At 42.4% G+C, this 16,980-nt stretch overlaps 1 protein-coding gene across 1 annotated transcript in view; it reads right to left on the bottom strand.

Annotated features, from left to right (window-relative positions):
• STAG1 (STAG1 cohesin complex component) overlaps nucleotides 1–16,980 on the bottom strand; it is a 165,319-nt gene that overhangs the window by 28,064 nt on the left and 120,275 nt on the right. The window contains exons 14-21 of the mRNA XM_066194137.1: nucleotides 15,168–15,275; nucleotides 12,843–12,957; nucleotides 10,619–10,736; nucleotides 9,453–9,556; nucleotides 6,603–6,695; nucleotides 6,389–6,478; nucleotides 6,009–6,212; nucleotides 3,333–3,403 (exon numbers count right to left, since the gene is read on the bottom strand). Coding sequence (XP_066050234.1) covers nucleotides 3,333–3,403; nucleotides 6,009–6,212; nucleotides 6,389–6,478; nucleotides 6,603–6,695; nucleotides 9,453–9,556; nucleotides 10,619–10,736; nucleotides 12,843–12,957; nucleotides 15,168–15,275 — 903 coding nt within the window. The remainder of the gene's footprint in view (nucleotides 1–3,332; nucleotides 3,404–6,008; nucleotides 6,213–6,388; nucleotides 6,479–6,602; nucleotides 6,696–9,452; nucleotides 9,557–10,618; nucleotides 10,737–12,842; nucleotides 12,958–15,167; nucleotides 15,276–16,980) is intronic.

Genomic DNA, 16,980 nt, shown 5'->3' with positions numbered 1-16,980 from the left:
CAGAGGCAGATATCTGTACAGATTATCCTACAGAGAATATGAAAGGAAAAACTGTCTCATTCCTGCCTTTTGAGTTCAGAAGTTCTGTGTCAGGCAGCCGGCACAGGGGCCGTGCCCCCACAGCTGGGGACACTCAGCTCCCCGCCCTCAGCCTGGCCTTACAGCTGAGCTCAGGAAGGGCTCTTCAGCTGCCAGAGCTGAAAAATTCTAACTATGGACAAGTTACACACAGCTTTACAATTGAAACTTACTTAAAGTGGAGCCTTCACATTACAGTTAGGCATATTCTGGTACCTCTTTATCTCTTTGGAGCTACTTAGCCATCAAAACCATAGTTATAAAGGCATCTTGGACACCACATAATTTTCCACAGAGGTTCAGACTGACAGAGGCTCCCAGGAAGAAAATTCACACAGCACAGAATTTTCCCTTATTTCCTGCCACGTCAGACTCTTAACGGATTACAGAAAACAAGTCTCAGTATTTCATCCAAGGTTTCTTTTAATTCTTATGGACTGCCCTGTCTGCTGGAGCACATTTCTGGCAGAGAAGAGGCAGGTGAGGTAAAGGTACCAGTTTCACAGTGATTCTCGAAGTGTGGCATAAAACAGCTTAGAAAAGTTTCTTTTCCAAGAAGAGACCTTTCCACCCACCAAACTGCTTCACTTCTTCAAGATGCACAAAGAGAGGGAAGCTGTGCCTTGAGCTTTGAGCAGCTGTGCTACTGACACTGTCTAATTTCTCTAATGAGGTTTCACTTATCATCATTTCCACTTCTGGATATAACAAACTTCTGAGTAACTCAGTCTGAGGAATGCACTGGTCTCCTACTGGAAAAAATGTTGAGCAAAGAGTTTCTCTAAGAGTAAAGGGATGATGTGATGATGTGACCATAAATTTACCTGTCTAGGAAGTGTCCTGACTGATCACACTGACCCTGATACACATTCTTTTTATCTGAGAGTTATGACAGTCCCTGGGGGTTTGTGGAGTCAGCGTGGAGGTGGGAAGGAAGCAAATGTTGTACCATACCTGAGGACTGCCGGACAGTAATTGCAATGCTCCTGCTTTCTAAATGTGAAACAATGTCCTCCATGCAAGGCAGGACCAACAGGCACATCCAGGGGAACAGAGGAGATGCTTGGGACGTGCCTTGCATTGGATTTACTGAAGTAAGTAAATAAAAGATGCTGAGATTTTGCAGCACACAAACTGCTACAGCACTGATGTGTCAAGTGTCAAAGTTCAACTGAATTACAATGGAGACAATATAGAAAAAGTTGCCTCTGTGTATTTAAATGCTATGAGTAATTTGCTGTGAGATTCTGACCAAAAAATACCCCAAGTGGTTATTCCAGGAGGCGTACTCAGAAGATCTCAAGAAAATTTATTACTGTATTCTGAAAATGTGGAGGGAAACTTTGTAACAATGAATTTAATTTGTGTTGATACATGATATCCTTGTTTTGATGAATCAAAAAGTGGGCTGAGAGTCCTTTGCTGTCATGGCCCTCCCAGAAAGAGGATTAGCTCAGGCTTGGGAAATCCCAGCCTTTTGGTCTGGAAGGCTTTTCTCATAATGCCTTATCATGTATTTTCCACCTTGCTTTTTCTTCAAGTATGAAGCAGCAGCAATTACCAAGGGGAAAAATGCATGGAGAAAGTACATTGGAGTTTCTCTCACGGGAAGGAGACAGGGACTTGTTTCTTCCCAACGCCCCAGCAACCATTTCATCAGTGCCTGTTCAGGAGATCCCCTGATTTAATGTCTTTTGACTCCCAGGTGACAGCAATGACAGAGTCAGACCAGAGCCACTGTGCTTTGAGACAGAACACTCCACGTGCGTTTTGAATTGAAGATCTTCTCTCACAGCCGAAGGCTCAGCAGAAATTCTGGCTCACCTGGTGTAATTGTTTCCTATCACAGAGAGATCACATCACACCTAATGTTCAAGACAGTAATGAAGATCTCATTACTTCTTCATAGGCAAGCAGATATTAGGAATTCCTACTGAACTACAGTTGTAAATAACCAATCAGCTGAGGAATGATACATTAGCTGTTTTGCAGCTCTTCAGCTCTGATCCTTCGTGCTTTCCTGGTTTTTTGAAGGCCAAAGTAGATGTCCCTGACCCTGATTTGTGTGTTATTCTACAAGGCTTATCTATGGTCTGAATTAACTCTAGAGACCTGGAACACAGAAGGAAAAAAACCATATATGTGAGCCTCTCAGGAAAGCCTTCAGATTTGTGCTTCTCTCCTGGATGTGAAGTAGAGCTTTCCCCAGGTCCACTCAGGAAAGGCAGACATGGCTCTAGTGTGTTACCAGGGAGACTGCAAACCTAATTTGCACATGTGTCAGCCTGCTGCTCTATGGAAATGAGTAACAATTTAATGACCTTTTTGTGGGACTCTCCTTGAATGGCAACAAAGAGTAGAGATTGCAGAACCATTTCAGACAGTGATCCAAAGCAGGATTCAGGATAAGGGAAGTCTAAGCACAGAGAGTGAAACGAAATCATAAAGTTGTAAAAAAAGCAAGTTGTATAAAAGAGCTGGCAGCAGGAAGGTCCTCTCCCACACTGTGATAAGGGAGAAATGGTTTGTGGCTCTCAGCCACCTGCACGTGAAGCTTCTCTCATGCTGACCAGGAGCAAATGCTTCCTGCAGTTAGAGGGAAGATCAGGCCTTTGTGCTGTGCTCCAGAATCCAGAGTTCCAGTGAAGTTCTCCAGGTTGCCCTGCACATGCTGAGGATGCCTGTAGGTCTGAGACCAGCAGGAACCTGAAAAGCTGGTTCATGCCTGGTGAGGGAGATTCTGTGCAATCCACACAGGGAAATTTGGCCAACAATTCAGCTGCAGGAAGAAAATGCATCTTCCAGGTTCTCACCATAAACTATTAATTATTATTGCTGCTACTAATTAATTCTGTAATTTTCAGGAGAAGTACCTCAAAGACATTGAGAAACAGCTTCCTGCAGGCTCTCCTAAGCTGAGCCCCAAAGCACAGGGGGCAGAGAAGTGTCCCTTGTGCCCTGACTGTGCCACGCAGAGGAGCAGGACCTGTAGTAACTTACTCAAAGGTGTAAGGGCATTGGGTGGAAGGGAGGGGGTGCTCCTTGCAAATCCCATCTGCAAAGGCCATGGCATGAACTGAGCAAGGACCCAGATCAACCCCAACAGTTCTACTGACAAACACCACCGGTCATTCCTCCATCTCCACTTCCGATTTCAGCCATGTGTTTTCTCATTTCCCCACACCTGACACTGCTGATACTTACTGAAAGGATAAAATTAACATCACAAATTTGTGAGGGAAGACACCACCTACTTGTGAAAAGACGTCAGCCTCTTGAGTGTGGAGAGCACATTGTATATGTCATCATCATCAGCTTCTTCTCCCTGCAAAGGAAAGGCAATCCATGAGGAGAGCCCAGCAATCAATTCAGCCCAGTACATTACTGCACAGGCAAGAGCAGCGTCTTAGGGGTTTATGCTGATATCAAAACTGCCTCCAAACTTCCCAGCGACTTTTATGTAGATTCCATAACATTTAAGTAACCACTGCGCAGCACTAAAAAATAAGCAAGATTATCTGACAATATTCAGTATTATCACTGTGTAATATCCAAATCTGTATCCTCTAGTAGTAGAAATCATTCCCAAGACCAAAATCTGAGTTCTATCTTATTTTACAAAAAGGACTGAACCACCAGCTTCAATCACTAGCTGATGAACATTCTACAATGCAATTTTAGTGTTTTCTGCAAACTAAACAGAAAATTCTCTTAGGGAATCAAGGGAAAATAAGGTATTTTCAACCCTAATTTTTCCAGCAATTTTCTAAAATTAGAAACCCACTTGCAACAATTCTTCTTCTCCGTTTCATTTTGATAATTTCTATCCATCTAAAAGCCTAACAAAACATCTTCCTGCCTCCAGATGCAATTGTCAAACAATGTTTCCCTCATTACCAGCCCAGTGAGAAGCCATAAAGCGGTGGGATACTTGCTTGGGTACCAGTATGCAAATTTTTTAATTTAAAATGATGAAATAGACTTATTAAAATTAATTATTCAAACAAATATCACTTAAAAAAGAGAATCACAAAGGCCGTAATTTTAAATCCTTGCTACTGCTGTTCTCTTTCTTGTCTTCTCCTGCTTTTGTCTTGGTTCTGTCTCCAGATCTCTGTGTCCCATGTCTGACCCATGCCCTCGCTTTTCCTTAGAGATCTAAGGCTCTTAATTCATTCCTCAGATGCCTTCCAGACACAGTGCTTCTCTGCAAGCCTCAGCCCCGCTCTCCTTGGAGTGAACACGCACCAGGATCTCTGTGCTCCCTGTGCTGAGAAGGAAGGGAACCCCTGAGAGGAGCCTGCTTGTCCCTGGCCCACAGCCCCGCAGGAGCCCAGCCCAGCCCCCCAGGGCATCCCTTAGGGCTTTCTGCCCTGGAGCACAAAGGGGAGCCACCGGCACAGAGAGGGGAAAGGACAAGGAGCGGGAATGAGCAGGTACTGGCTTCCTGACTCAACAGCAGTCATAGAGCAGCTCTAAAGAAAAAACAACATTAAGGAAAATTGCAGGCAAGACCTTTTTCTCTCCTAGTTCACACCACTCCTGAGAGCACTCCTGGGAGGGCATTTATAAATCCCAGACCTCAGTGCTCTCCTCTGACTCCCCTGGGGTAAAAGGGGACCTTTGGAGCAGGCCCAGGAAGGCAGAGGCCTCCCAAAGGGCACTATTTCCAGCGCTCAGCTGCTGGGCATCATTGGGTGTGCACAGCACGGGTGGTTCTGAAGCTGGACTCTCGGGTGGCAGCCCAGCCTCAGCCCTTTCTGCTGCACAAGTCAGGTTTTGGTCCTGTTGGCCAGAGGTAAGGAACTTCAAAAACTCGGGCTGAGGCGTAATGTGGCAGTAGCTGGAAGGATTGCCCCCACAGGTGGGCAGAGATGGAGCACAAACTCTGGACTGTCTTTCCAGGTTCTGATCAGGAACTTATGAGAAAGTACACCAAAAATGGCAGACAGGTAGGCAGCAAGCTCCCTGTATTTTACAGAAGAATGCACAGTGGTGTCCCATCTTCTCTGCGTTGTGGAGGGTTTCCTGCATGTGCTGCCTTTTCACTCATGCACATTTCCGCAGCTATACAAACATTTTTATCTACTCTGCAATGTGACAAGGAATATTTACAGTGTGCCTGTATGTGGCATGCTATGTAAAAATAGGAAAAAAGGCATATTTCCTTTAATGGGCCTTTCTAAATCAGGGACTTCGCTTACCTTTCTCTAAAAGTACACCAAAAGTTAAATGTATCCATCACAGTGCAGTGCACGACTACAAGCAAAGGAAAAGGTCTGTGCAGCCCTCACGTTTTGTTTGAAAGGCATGAAAATTACAACAAATTAAGTACTGCTACACAAAGTTAAATTGCTGCAAAGGAGGAAAAAATTACAACGGTTTCTATTCCTATTTAATATATTCTGTCTAATGCATTTTGAAGAATAAATTCTTACAACTAAATCCCAGGTACTTCCAGGTTTCACACCTGGATCTTTTACTCCTTCCAGGGCTCTTTTAACAATCCATTACACATGTTTTCTTAAATCCTCTCTTCCATTCAAAGCATAACCCAATCTTGATTTTGCTGCCTGCACATACATTTGGGACTACAAACATTAATGTAAATACAACTTCCTCTGCATTTTTCATCATCTTTCACCCATTTATCCACTCAATTCCTTATGTAGACTGTTTTAATACTCAACTAAATTTTCAGAAGCAGAATTGTCCCATAGTCTTGTTTTACACCATCAGTGATTTGAAGGCTTAATGGGTACTGTATGGGACTTTCTACAGGCAGAAGTAGCTCCAAATAATTATGAAATAGCTGCTGCTGCACACTACATCTTCAGATGGATAATTTTAGGGGTTGCTGAGAATGCTTTTCTGTAGCCTATCCTAGCATATTTTAGGCAGATAACTTCAACAATTTTAAGAAAACAAACCTCCTGCAGTAGATCCTCAACAGAATGGTTAAATCGATCCACAAACTCGTCAATGAGTTGGCTGTGAGCTATGTCAACTCTGTTCTGGATGGTATATTCCTCACTGCAGAGGATGCTGTAGGTTTTGCTGCAGGCTTCCAGAACATCTGATTCCACATGCTTTTCCACAACAAACTTAATCTGCTTCAGTAAGGCATCCAGATGCTGCAGAGCAGAAAAGAACTTCAGCTTTCCCCTCAACAGGACAATGACACTGAGCAAAGCCACTGCCAGAACAGCCAATCAAGGCTGCATTGCTCATGTGCCAAAGGCACAGCACTGTGACACCGAACAGCGGTCACACCTGAGAGCAACCACACCTCCTGCCCAAGGCACACTACCTTTTCCATTCTGCCCGTGCTGTAGATTTCCAGGTCAAAGTACTGAGGGATTTGCAGGAGGTTTGCAACCTTCTCGGCGTCGGCGGAATACTGGAACATCACGGCAACAAAGCAAACAACAGGCAAGTAAAAATAAACTCCTGCACTACAGAATGAGGAAGTTTAAAGACAGCTGTAAATCCCAGTGAAAGATTTATTTCGTTGAAAACTGTACCTTTGATAGCAGCATGGGAAGTGCAATAATGAAATGCTCAGTCAGTTTGTTTCTGTCGTCTATCTGAGTTTTTCTTTCTTTTGCTGTCAAGACCTGGAAGTGATCAAACATAACTACAGTAAATACATTTTCTGCATATAGTATCCATTAACTTTTCTAAACATTGTATTACAAACAAAAACATGCAAGTGTATTTTTAATAAATCAAAAGGGGAGGGAATAAAAACTCAAAACACATTTGGGCTGAAGAGTGATTAAGTGGGAGGACTGTGTGTCCTAAGAGTCTGTGATTGAAAAGGAAAATACCATATCACCCAGCATGACATTGTCCCACACATCAACATCTTTTTAGGATTGAAATTCAAATATAACCCAAGTCAGTGGAAGTTTTGCTATTGCTTCCAATTGTACTGAACTCTGGCTTTCACACATTAAACCAAGCGTTAATGTAAAACCTCAGGGCAAACTGAAGTATAATTAAGAAAACCAAAACCAAACCACACTGTAACAATGATTTTCATTAGCAGATTCATGGCCTCCTCTCTAAACTGGAATGGAATTCCCAGTGAGAATGTACATCCAAGTTCACAGCGAGGTACTGATGCACTAGAGCTGTCAGAACAAAACCCCCTTGAAACCGTGACCAGAGACACAATAATCAAACCAGCATGCTTCACCAAAGCTTAGTCCTGGCTTCAGGAAAGAAAAGAAACCAAACTATGATAATGAAATACTCAAGATAGCTAATGATTCACATATAGCCAACCAGCTAGTCTGCACGGTCAGAGGAGAGACTATTTCACAAGACGGTGAGTGAAACCTGTTCCCATTTCAACTCAGAGAAGAAGTTGGTGAGATCATGGGACAGGATGAAACTCCAGTCACACGGCAGAGATCCCTGCAGTCACCATTCCACAACTCATGGTCTAACTGAAAAGAAGCAAAAGCTAAGCATCACCCCTGCATGGCTCTGCAAGGGAGCAGGAGCAGCTGGACACAAGGCATGTGCCCGGATGCCAGGCACTGTGCCAGCAGGAACCCAAAACAGCCGTGTGAGTGGGAGGGAATGGATCAGTGAGCAGCACAAGACACCACTTGCACAGTGCATGGTGCAGGGACGGCCCCAGAGCAGCCTCAGCCCCTGTACACCCACCAGGGCAGCACCAGCCAAGCTCAGAGCAGTGCAGACCCACGTCAGAATCCCAAGCCTGACAACCCAGTCGTGTTCTGGGACCAAATACTGCTGTTCCCTGGCACTGGGAATTGATCTGAGCCCCAGCATGACTTCCAGGCTCTTTTGATCATCCTTCAGAAGGTGGAATTTGTTTTACTGATCTGTTTTCTTTAGCTCTAAATACAGACATTGAAAACTTAAGACTAAGCAACCTGCTGAACTTCAGTGAATTGAGCTGTAGATCTCTTGAGAAAGAGAAAACACCTGGGAAGTCAATACTGATGTTATTTGGTGTTCCAAACAGAAAACACCAACACGATTTTTTTTTTTTTAAATTCAAAGGTCACTCTGACTGCTCAAAAGGTTTGCAGCTTGACACAAAAGAAGCTGTGCGTACAATACAGTTTTCATAAGAAAAGATAAGATGTGCTTGTGTAAATTTCAGAAAGTGCTTTCATGGATTCCCCTCTTTAACCCTGAAATGTTTTAATAAATTTGGAATTCCTAAAAACATGCTTTATAAATTAAGGTACATAAAGGATGTTTAAACCGATGGTTACATGAAGCTTTTCCTGGGATGCTGTTTCTGGACATGAAACTAATCTGCTTTGGCACATAAAAAATTAAGAAGTTATTTAACTGCATTATTTTAGCAATAGAGAATGGCAAGACTCTCCAGATTTCATCTTTACTAAATCTGTGGCTTTAACAAACTAGTTATGATTATGTAGAATGGATGCTAAAAGAACAACCATACATTCATGTGGGTTTATTCCATTTTCTTCTATCCTAAATAAGATGGGAACTACCAAAAATCAGGGATATACGTTTAAGAAGCTGAGACTGCTCTGGAACATGGACACTGTATTTATGGAGAATACAGCTGAAAGCCTGTTATTACCCTGACCCTGTGACTTATAATGAAGCATTTAAAACTGCATGCCCAGCCTTAGGAATGGCCTTCCACTGGTGCTCAAACAGTCAGTATAAAATAAACTAAAATGGCAATTTGGCCAGAATGTAAAGTTCTGAAATGTTTAGGGCACTCAGTGGAAGAGGCCTAAGAGGATGGATGCCTAAAACCCCAGACACATTCAGACTGGTCCCAATCCCACCCCTCCTGCTCAAAGCAGAGCCAGCCCAGGGGTCACACTGGGAGGATCAGGGCTTTGTCCAGTCAGGTCACAAAAACTACCAAGCATGGAAAGGGCACCAACTCCCCGTACCAGTTCCAGTGCTTAAACACCCTCATGATGAAGATCCTGTTGATATTCTGCAAATTTTATGTCCATATTAGCAGCACATTCGTTTTTACAGAAGGCAGTCAGAGGTAGTCTGCTCTGCTCCTACACTTTCCACTCTAATCTAGTTTCAACATTAGAGGTTGATGATGTGGGTACATTACAAATATAAGGCAGGGGTATGATAAAAAGAACATCCAAAAATATATTTTATGCTGTAAATTTATATTGCTGAACTTGGCAATGCAGACCCCAAAATCAAACAAAGAGAAAACCAAACCTGCCCAGAAACAGAATTTCTCAGATTCTCCTTAGAAGCGTTCAGATGAAACAACAAACCCCAGTTAAAAAACTCTACCGCAGGGATGTCCAAACGCGGTGTTACAAGCATCTTCCATGCCCTGGTGCCAGCCAGGCAGGCGCGGCCCCACTCACCCTCTTGCCAGTGCCCCTGCCCACGGGGGGATGCGCCTCGGCAGCCTGTCTGATGGTGCACACCATGAGCTCGATCAGGGCGCTCTCCTGACGGTCCGACATCGCTGCGGGGAGAGCAGGGCGTCAGCACGGGGACACAGGGGACAGCAGGGGAACACAGCAGCACACAACACCACACACAAGGTACTCCGTCACATTTATCGAGGCTTTCCTGCCTCCTCTGTGATTTGCCATTGGCATCACCTCAAAATGGACGCGGCAGAAGTGAAATGTAGGCTGGAGAAAAGGATCAACGAAGGGGAACATAAGGAAGATCTACAAAATAAGGGAGAGTCATACAAGACAGCGACAGACAATTCACTGTCACTGCCTCATAAATTCTCTGCTCTTTGGCAAGTGCTTCTGCTCACATTTGGAGAATCAAACCCCACTAGGAAAAGCAGAAACAAGGAAACAAAGTGCCTAACTGTCTAAGGAAATTACCCTATAAACACCCTCACTGTAGCAGGTCCATACCATACCATGCTTTTGAAGCATGGACATGATGAGCACACCTTGCCAGGAACATTGATTTTTCAAACACCTAAGCCCTGTGAAAGTCCCTGAAGCAGGAGAATCCTGAGGAATCACAAAGGATTTTGAATGACACTCATTAACCTTAGGGACACTTTGCCCCCAGCCTCCCTGGCTATTTTGTGCACTCAGGTCTATTATTAGCAAAAGGAAATCTGAAACTAAAGGTGAAATATTTCCCTCTGTTTTTTCTCTTGAGAATTCATTGTGTTCACATTGCCTGGAAAAGTCCCATATTTAATCAGCATCACCTGAAGTGATGTTTATTCAAAACTATATTAGCTGTCTTATTTATTGAAATAATTATTTAAACATTCAGACAAAATCAAGTCTTAGCCTTTAATATTAGGGAACCAGAGTACAGCAGACTAGACAAAAAAAACCCCTCCAGAGTACAAATAAAAAGAAAAATAGAGTACAAATTGCTGCTTTTGAAGAAAAGTACATTAAAAACAGATTAACCCAAAATCTTCAAATATGCTTTCCCAACAAACCACAACATAAAAAGATGTTTCACGGTGGGTGGCAGAGGTATTTGAGGAATAACTAACAATACTGTGCAATATCAAGGAAGCACAGGGTTAAGCCAATACCTTCTTCTCCTTGGACTGGCTCCTCCAAGAGCAATTCTGTCATACATTCCCAGTCTTTCAGCAGTTCTTGAGAGCTCTCCCACAAGCTGTCCACCAAATAGGCTGCATGCTCATGCAACTAGAAAATCCAAGGTAATCATCAGTACAGCTCTCAGTATAAGCACCAGTTCTTCAACTTTCCCAATCATGTGGCCACAGAGAGTGTCCTGGGCACGTATCTTATGTTAGTTGGAAAGAACATTGAGTTTAAAACTAATTCAGGAAGGTTTCCTCCCAACTGAATGACACCAGTGCAATGGGGTTATGTTTTAACAGAAATGAAATAAAACAAAACCAAACTGAGCTCCTTTTGCACAAAGCTGCTTGTTTGTGAAAAATGTTTCCCAGAGTTTTGACCCAGAAGCTGGAAACTTACCGTCCCTCACTTTCTCATGGCATTACAAAAAAGAGAAATGGTGAGGCATGAGAGTTGTATTTGTTTTGAACAAGCTGCCATGCGCTCAGAAAAAAGGAGCAAAAACCCTGGTGATTTCAGGGGGTATAGATTTAACGCTAACTTCAACTGCAGAAAATGTTATGTGAATTAACACAACTGTTGTAAAGTGAGAAAAATAATCCACAGGCTTCTGCTGTTTTCTACACTTATCTTTAACTACAACCAACAAGTAACAAGCACAACACGCAGATTGTGCTTGCCAGGGACCGATTCCTTAGCTGGAAAACATCTCCAAGCGCAGAGAAGGAGGTGTCAGTACATTTCCCTCCTCTGTTTCTGACAACTTTAGGCAAAATGTCACAGAGTTACTGCTGCTGGGCAAGGTTCCTTGAATGCACCCCCAAGCTGCAGCCTTAATTTGTCCCACCCACATGCAAACTCCCAGCTCTCTAACTCTTTACTAAAATTGGAGTCAGGGTATTCTACTGGGTTCCTAACAACTCTCTCAAAATCAACAACAGCAAAAACTGCCCCTGAGAGAGAAGTGACCCTCAGGGAGCAGCATGGGAGGAGGCGCTTTGCTGGTCTCGGCTTTGGGAGTGGAGCGGAGTTTCTTTTCTCCTCAGAAGGACAGACAAGGGCTGTGCTCAGGAACTCCAACAGCAGCTCCAAGCACACACACTCACATCTAAGGTGTCTGCACTGTAAAACACAATGAACTTTACAATCTAAGTTTTTAAGAAGCTGGAACTAAAAATCCATTCAGATGGCAGATGGAAGGTTCACACAGGTAGAAATGTCATCCAGATTAATTTGTAGGTTTATGCGGTGTTTCTAAAAAACATGAACACTGGACCAAAATTTTGTCCTTCCTTCTCAGCAACTCTGAGTGTTTCTTTTCATTCTCACAGTAAACTCTCTTGCTCAGTGCTTCATAACAATTAAAATAACCAATTGTAATATCTTTTCCTTTTGCTTTTTACCCAAAATATACTACCCTCCCTTCTCTAGAAAAACATTTCTGTCATTCGTTTCTTTCAGTCCACTTATTTTCAAATCAAACACATGCTCTTGAACCTTCCCCCTCTATCTTAAGAGCATCCTGTACCTGACAGTACCTTCTCAAATTTTCCTCCTGCCACCGCCATTCCCCATCTGTGTTACTGTTACTACATGTTCCATACAACTTTCCGTGGATGCTGTCTACAAATCATGGGCACAATGCCACCCTGGATGTGCTCATCAAATGCACTTCATGTCACCACATCTATCCTTGTTTTCCTCATCCTCCAGTGTTTCCAAGATGCATCTGCATAAAGCCCTGAAAGATCTCATCTCACAGCTGACTCTGCTCTGAGCTAAGGACCCTCAGGTCTGAGTTCACCTATGATTCTAACCAGAACTGGAGATATTTATGTAATTTTTGTTCCATCTTGATTCAAATTATTTTACTCCACAAAGAGTAACTCCAGAGGTATTCTCCTTGCCTGGTTATGTAAACAAAGAACCATTTACGTTTGTGTGCAGCAATGCACCCTGGCAGCCACCACAGCACCAGCAATGCAGTGTGAGTACAGTGGGGACATGCACAAGTCAAATAAACCATGATTTTCAGATCAATTTCCCTAATGGACAAGGAAACGGAGGGGCAGGGAAAAGGGGCTTACAGTATTTCTGAAAATATAAAAAAAAGAGAAAAGAAAGACAATTTATTACTGTATGTTGATAAATCACTACTTAAGTTCCAGGTTTTATTAAACATTTAAAGGTTAAAAATGACTTTTTTACCTCACTTTCAAGAAAGAAAAGAACCAACATTCTAATAAGGTTTCCATTTGGGCTATTTCGCCCCCTCCTCTTTGCTAGAGCCTCTTCAGCTTGGGGATCATGTCTGCTGAACAGCCTGAAAATAAGCAGAAGGAGCTCATGGCTATTACAACAATTCTCATTTCTGCAAGAATATGATGAGCATTCATTCCTGATATAGTAAATTTGTTCATGAAACAGTGCAAGTATCTCAAGCCATTTCTTTCAAGGGAAAGCGGGCACAACCCCTGCTTGTCTGAAGAGAAGAATTTATCTTCAGTCTTTGAGTTTGCAAGGCTGGAAGAATTTCACACAGGAAAAAGTTCTCCAAAACCTACTTATATTGAGGGTTTTGCAGAGTTTTAAGTATTTGTATCACTAGTACAGTTTTGCATTTATAACTTTTCCAGTCTTAAACCAGTGCACTAAGAGCTAAGGTTGCATCACTCTGACTGGGACATGGTACAAACAAACCTGACATCCATCAAACAGCCAACCTCAGGTACCAGGAGCAGCATCAGAGATAAAACCAGCTCCTACTCATTATTTGGGGTTTTACAGGTAAGTGACACACTCTGCACTGAGTTCCCTGATGCGTGGTCCATCCCAAACTCCTCTCATTGCTCAAATTTTCCAAGAAACCTCAGAAGTGCCAGTATTACTGTTACACTGATGACTCTTTCACTTTGGGAAGTTTGAAAGCTGCTCCTGCCTTTTACAGTGAAATCACAAAGCAGATTGACATATGAAATACAGAATTCTGATTTCACTGCTGTAATTCACTGAAGAGAAGGACAAGTTATGCACAAATGTTGTATTTTAGTTAAAAACATTACCTCATCCCCCTGCTTATCTTAACAGGTAAGCAATGAACATCTCTGCAGGTGCTGAGATACCTTCCAAGCTGCACCTCAGGGCTGAGACAGCGATCCCCTGTATTTGGTGATCCTTTATATCCTCTGCACAATTTGCTTTCCTTTGCTAGGCACAGAGGGCATTATGATTGATGATTATCTAATGATTATCACGGAGAAAGTGATAGTGAAATGTATTAAATAAGGTGAGATAAATCACACCTCAAGTGCCTGAAATAGATTATAACTTATTTGACTGGAGATTTTCTATGCAGAAACCGAAGTTAAGAATGGGACAGTCTTGTCTCCATGCTGGTAACCTTGAGACACATTTACAGAACACAGCTTGGTGCCTTGTAAAAGAAGTCATAATGAAGTTTTGTCTTTATCCTAGGTGCACTGAGGTGCAGATATGTCCTTATTTACCTCTGAGGCTTTTTTCAAAAGTATTTTGTCCCCTGTTGATTAATAAAGGAATTTTAGTGTATATTTTTAATGAGAACCTAACCCTTTCCAATAACTAGTACAATGTCTGGCTGATAACAGAGATCTGCACATATATTCATTGAAACAGGTAGTGCTTGATCACAAAGTTGGAATTTCAAAAATCCACCAATGAACGCTTACAATTACAAAGTGGAGTTGTAAATTCCTTAAAAAACATAGAAAATTAGAGCATTAGCATAGATATTTTTGTGTATTTTTCCCTACCCGTATCTTGGCATGAAAAAATTAGATAACTGGGGTTCTAATATAAATCCTCTATATAGGCAATTAGAAACTCTAGTGTCGCAACCTATAAGGGGAAAAAATAAAACTCCTGCTGAAAGATTTTTAACTGCAAACAATAAAAAGAAGAGGTTAACTCTTATGATGTGGCAATGCCCTGGTCACAGCCACTGAGGTGGTGTGACTCAGATCCATGGAAAAGCTGGCTCATGCCCTTTGGCACGGTGAGGACACCAGATGTAACCATAATGCAGTGTATTTTCAGGGGAAGGCAATGAGTTTAGAAACAAATTGTGTAATTATTGCTACATACAGACCTCCCGAGTTCACAAGAGATAAATAAACTGGCTTAAAGCTTGCTGGAAATTATGACTGTTGATGTATCAGGTAGACCACCACAGACTACAGGCCCATTATATGTATCTTATCACACCGCGAATTCATCAAGTGCTGCAGGACTCAAACCAACTTTAGAAGTTCGTGCAGCCTTTGTATATTTAACCCTCAGGAAGTTAGGAAATGGTATCTGAATTGCAGAGTAAGAAAAATGCATATTCAGTTTCTTCAAGTCCTCAGATCTTGTTTAAGCAAGTCTCTGGTTTAAATTAATTACCTGATTTGCTAAATTGGGATATTTCACTCCACCGCTTCTTTGCTTTTTGGTGTTACCTCTCTGGAAAGCATTCACAAATCTGGTGTTATTCCAGGGCAACTGATGACTTACTTTTTGTGGAGGAATTCCCCAGCTGCTACTGCCACAGGCCGGTGTGCTGAGTACACCAGGTGATAAACATTCTCACAGTCTTCATTGGACAGAGCCTCCTCGCTCCCACTGAAAGAGTCACAGTAACACCTCAACTACAGCAGAGCTTTCCTTGCCATCCCCACACCTCCCACAGCTCCCTTGGGACAGCTACAAGGTTGGTTCACTTCCCACAAAATCCTACATGGGTGAACAAGGACTTCAAGGATCTTTGGTTCAACTTCAAAATCCAGAGGTATTTAAAGGGCCTACAAGACTGGAAGTTTCGCTGATTTCCTTCTCCCAGTTGGATCAATATAGAGATATAATAACATTATGAAAAGATCAGAATCGCTGCATACAAACCCTCCCCTGCTTACTCCTTAGACTATTACACAAACTTCAATGCACGTATTGCAAGATGCCAAACACTCATCAAACATCATAAAATAAAAACCTGGAATCACAGAATCCTCTAGGTTGGGAAAGACCTCAAAATGCTGACTGAGTCCAAGCATTAACCCAGGCCCTCTGTGTTCACCACTAATCCATGTCCCCAAGTGCTACACCCACTTTTGAACACTTCCCTGGGCAGCCTGTCCCAGAATGTTAGCAAAAATGACATAAAAACACCAGCACTGTCACAATCAAGATATTACCTCCATCCTTGTTTAGTTGGCATCCATCAGAACCATTTATGTATCAGAACCATTTATGTATCAGGGCTCTAAATCATTTGGCTTCATACTAGACATCATTTTAATTGGTCACTCCCCATCAGGATTGCTCCAGACACCTTTTTGGAGTTCCTACCTGCCAGAATACTGCCCTGTGCTCTTCAAGGTAACCCAGACTCTTCTGGTGCCAAATGCATTTAGCATTGCCCGTGCTTTCAATTGGCAACCAAAAAGAAAGCAGGAACAGACCAAAAAAAAAAGTGCACTGGGGAATTTTTGACCTTGAAAGTTGTGGTGTTCCCAAAAACTGCTAATAATGCAGGGAAGAGATGGGCTCTACACGTCATTTCAGACCACATTTTTTATATTTACTTTAAAAATATAACAATAGATGCAAGATTACATTTCTTGCTAATATTACAAGGCTAATCTCTTTAAAACAGAGTGACCCATTTAAAAAAAAAAAAGCTGAAGTCTAGACTTCCTTACTAAGGAAAGGCCAGTGAAATCTTTAGTTCAAATTCTGCATGTCCAAAAACATTCTTCAAAGTGGAGCCACTGGATATAAAATATGAAGCAGAAAATCTGTGCATCTGCTTGTAAAGCAGATGTTCTTAATTAGAGCTTTTAATAAATGTATTATAAAAGCCTAGCAGTACTCCTCCAGGTGCACACTCAGGAGGCTGCTGGGGACTGGCTGGTTCCACATCAGCACGGGGAGGATTTCTGAGGTGATCCTTACCTCAGGGGAGCCATTGCATCCCCACATGGAAAAGCCTGGAAGCAGGTGTCCTACCATGTGACTCTTTTCAGCTGTGTCAGGAAATGAATCAGTCAACTCTTCCTACACTGGATCTGTGTTTCTGCTGGAGTTATTCTAGCAAGCATAACCCACAGACACTCATTTTGGGAGAACAGTAGTTCCGCCCTTGGCAAAGGTAGAAATGCCATTTGCATTCCACACAATGGATGCCCTAATAGCTCCAAAACATCCACACAGTTTTACAGTTTGCTTCTTATATTTCCATGAAATGAAAAATCACTTCAGCTTCACGTCCATATTATATGTTCAGTTCAACTTCATACTAAGTGCAGAGTAACACCTTCACTTCGATACA

This window comes from Chamaea fasciata, unplaced genomic scaffold, assembly GCF_029207755.1.
Source record: "Chamaea fasciata isolate MVZ Bird 193981 ecotype frontalis unplaced genomic scaffold, bChaFas1.0.hap1 SCAF_11, whole genome shotgun sequence".
NCBI lineage: Eukaryota > Metazoa > Chordata > Aves > Passeriformes > Sylviidae > Chamaea > Chamaea fasciata.
Note: the sequence above shows the minus strand (reverse complement) of the source record. Positions and strands in the feature narration are given on the sequence as shown.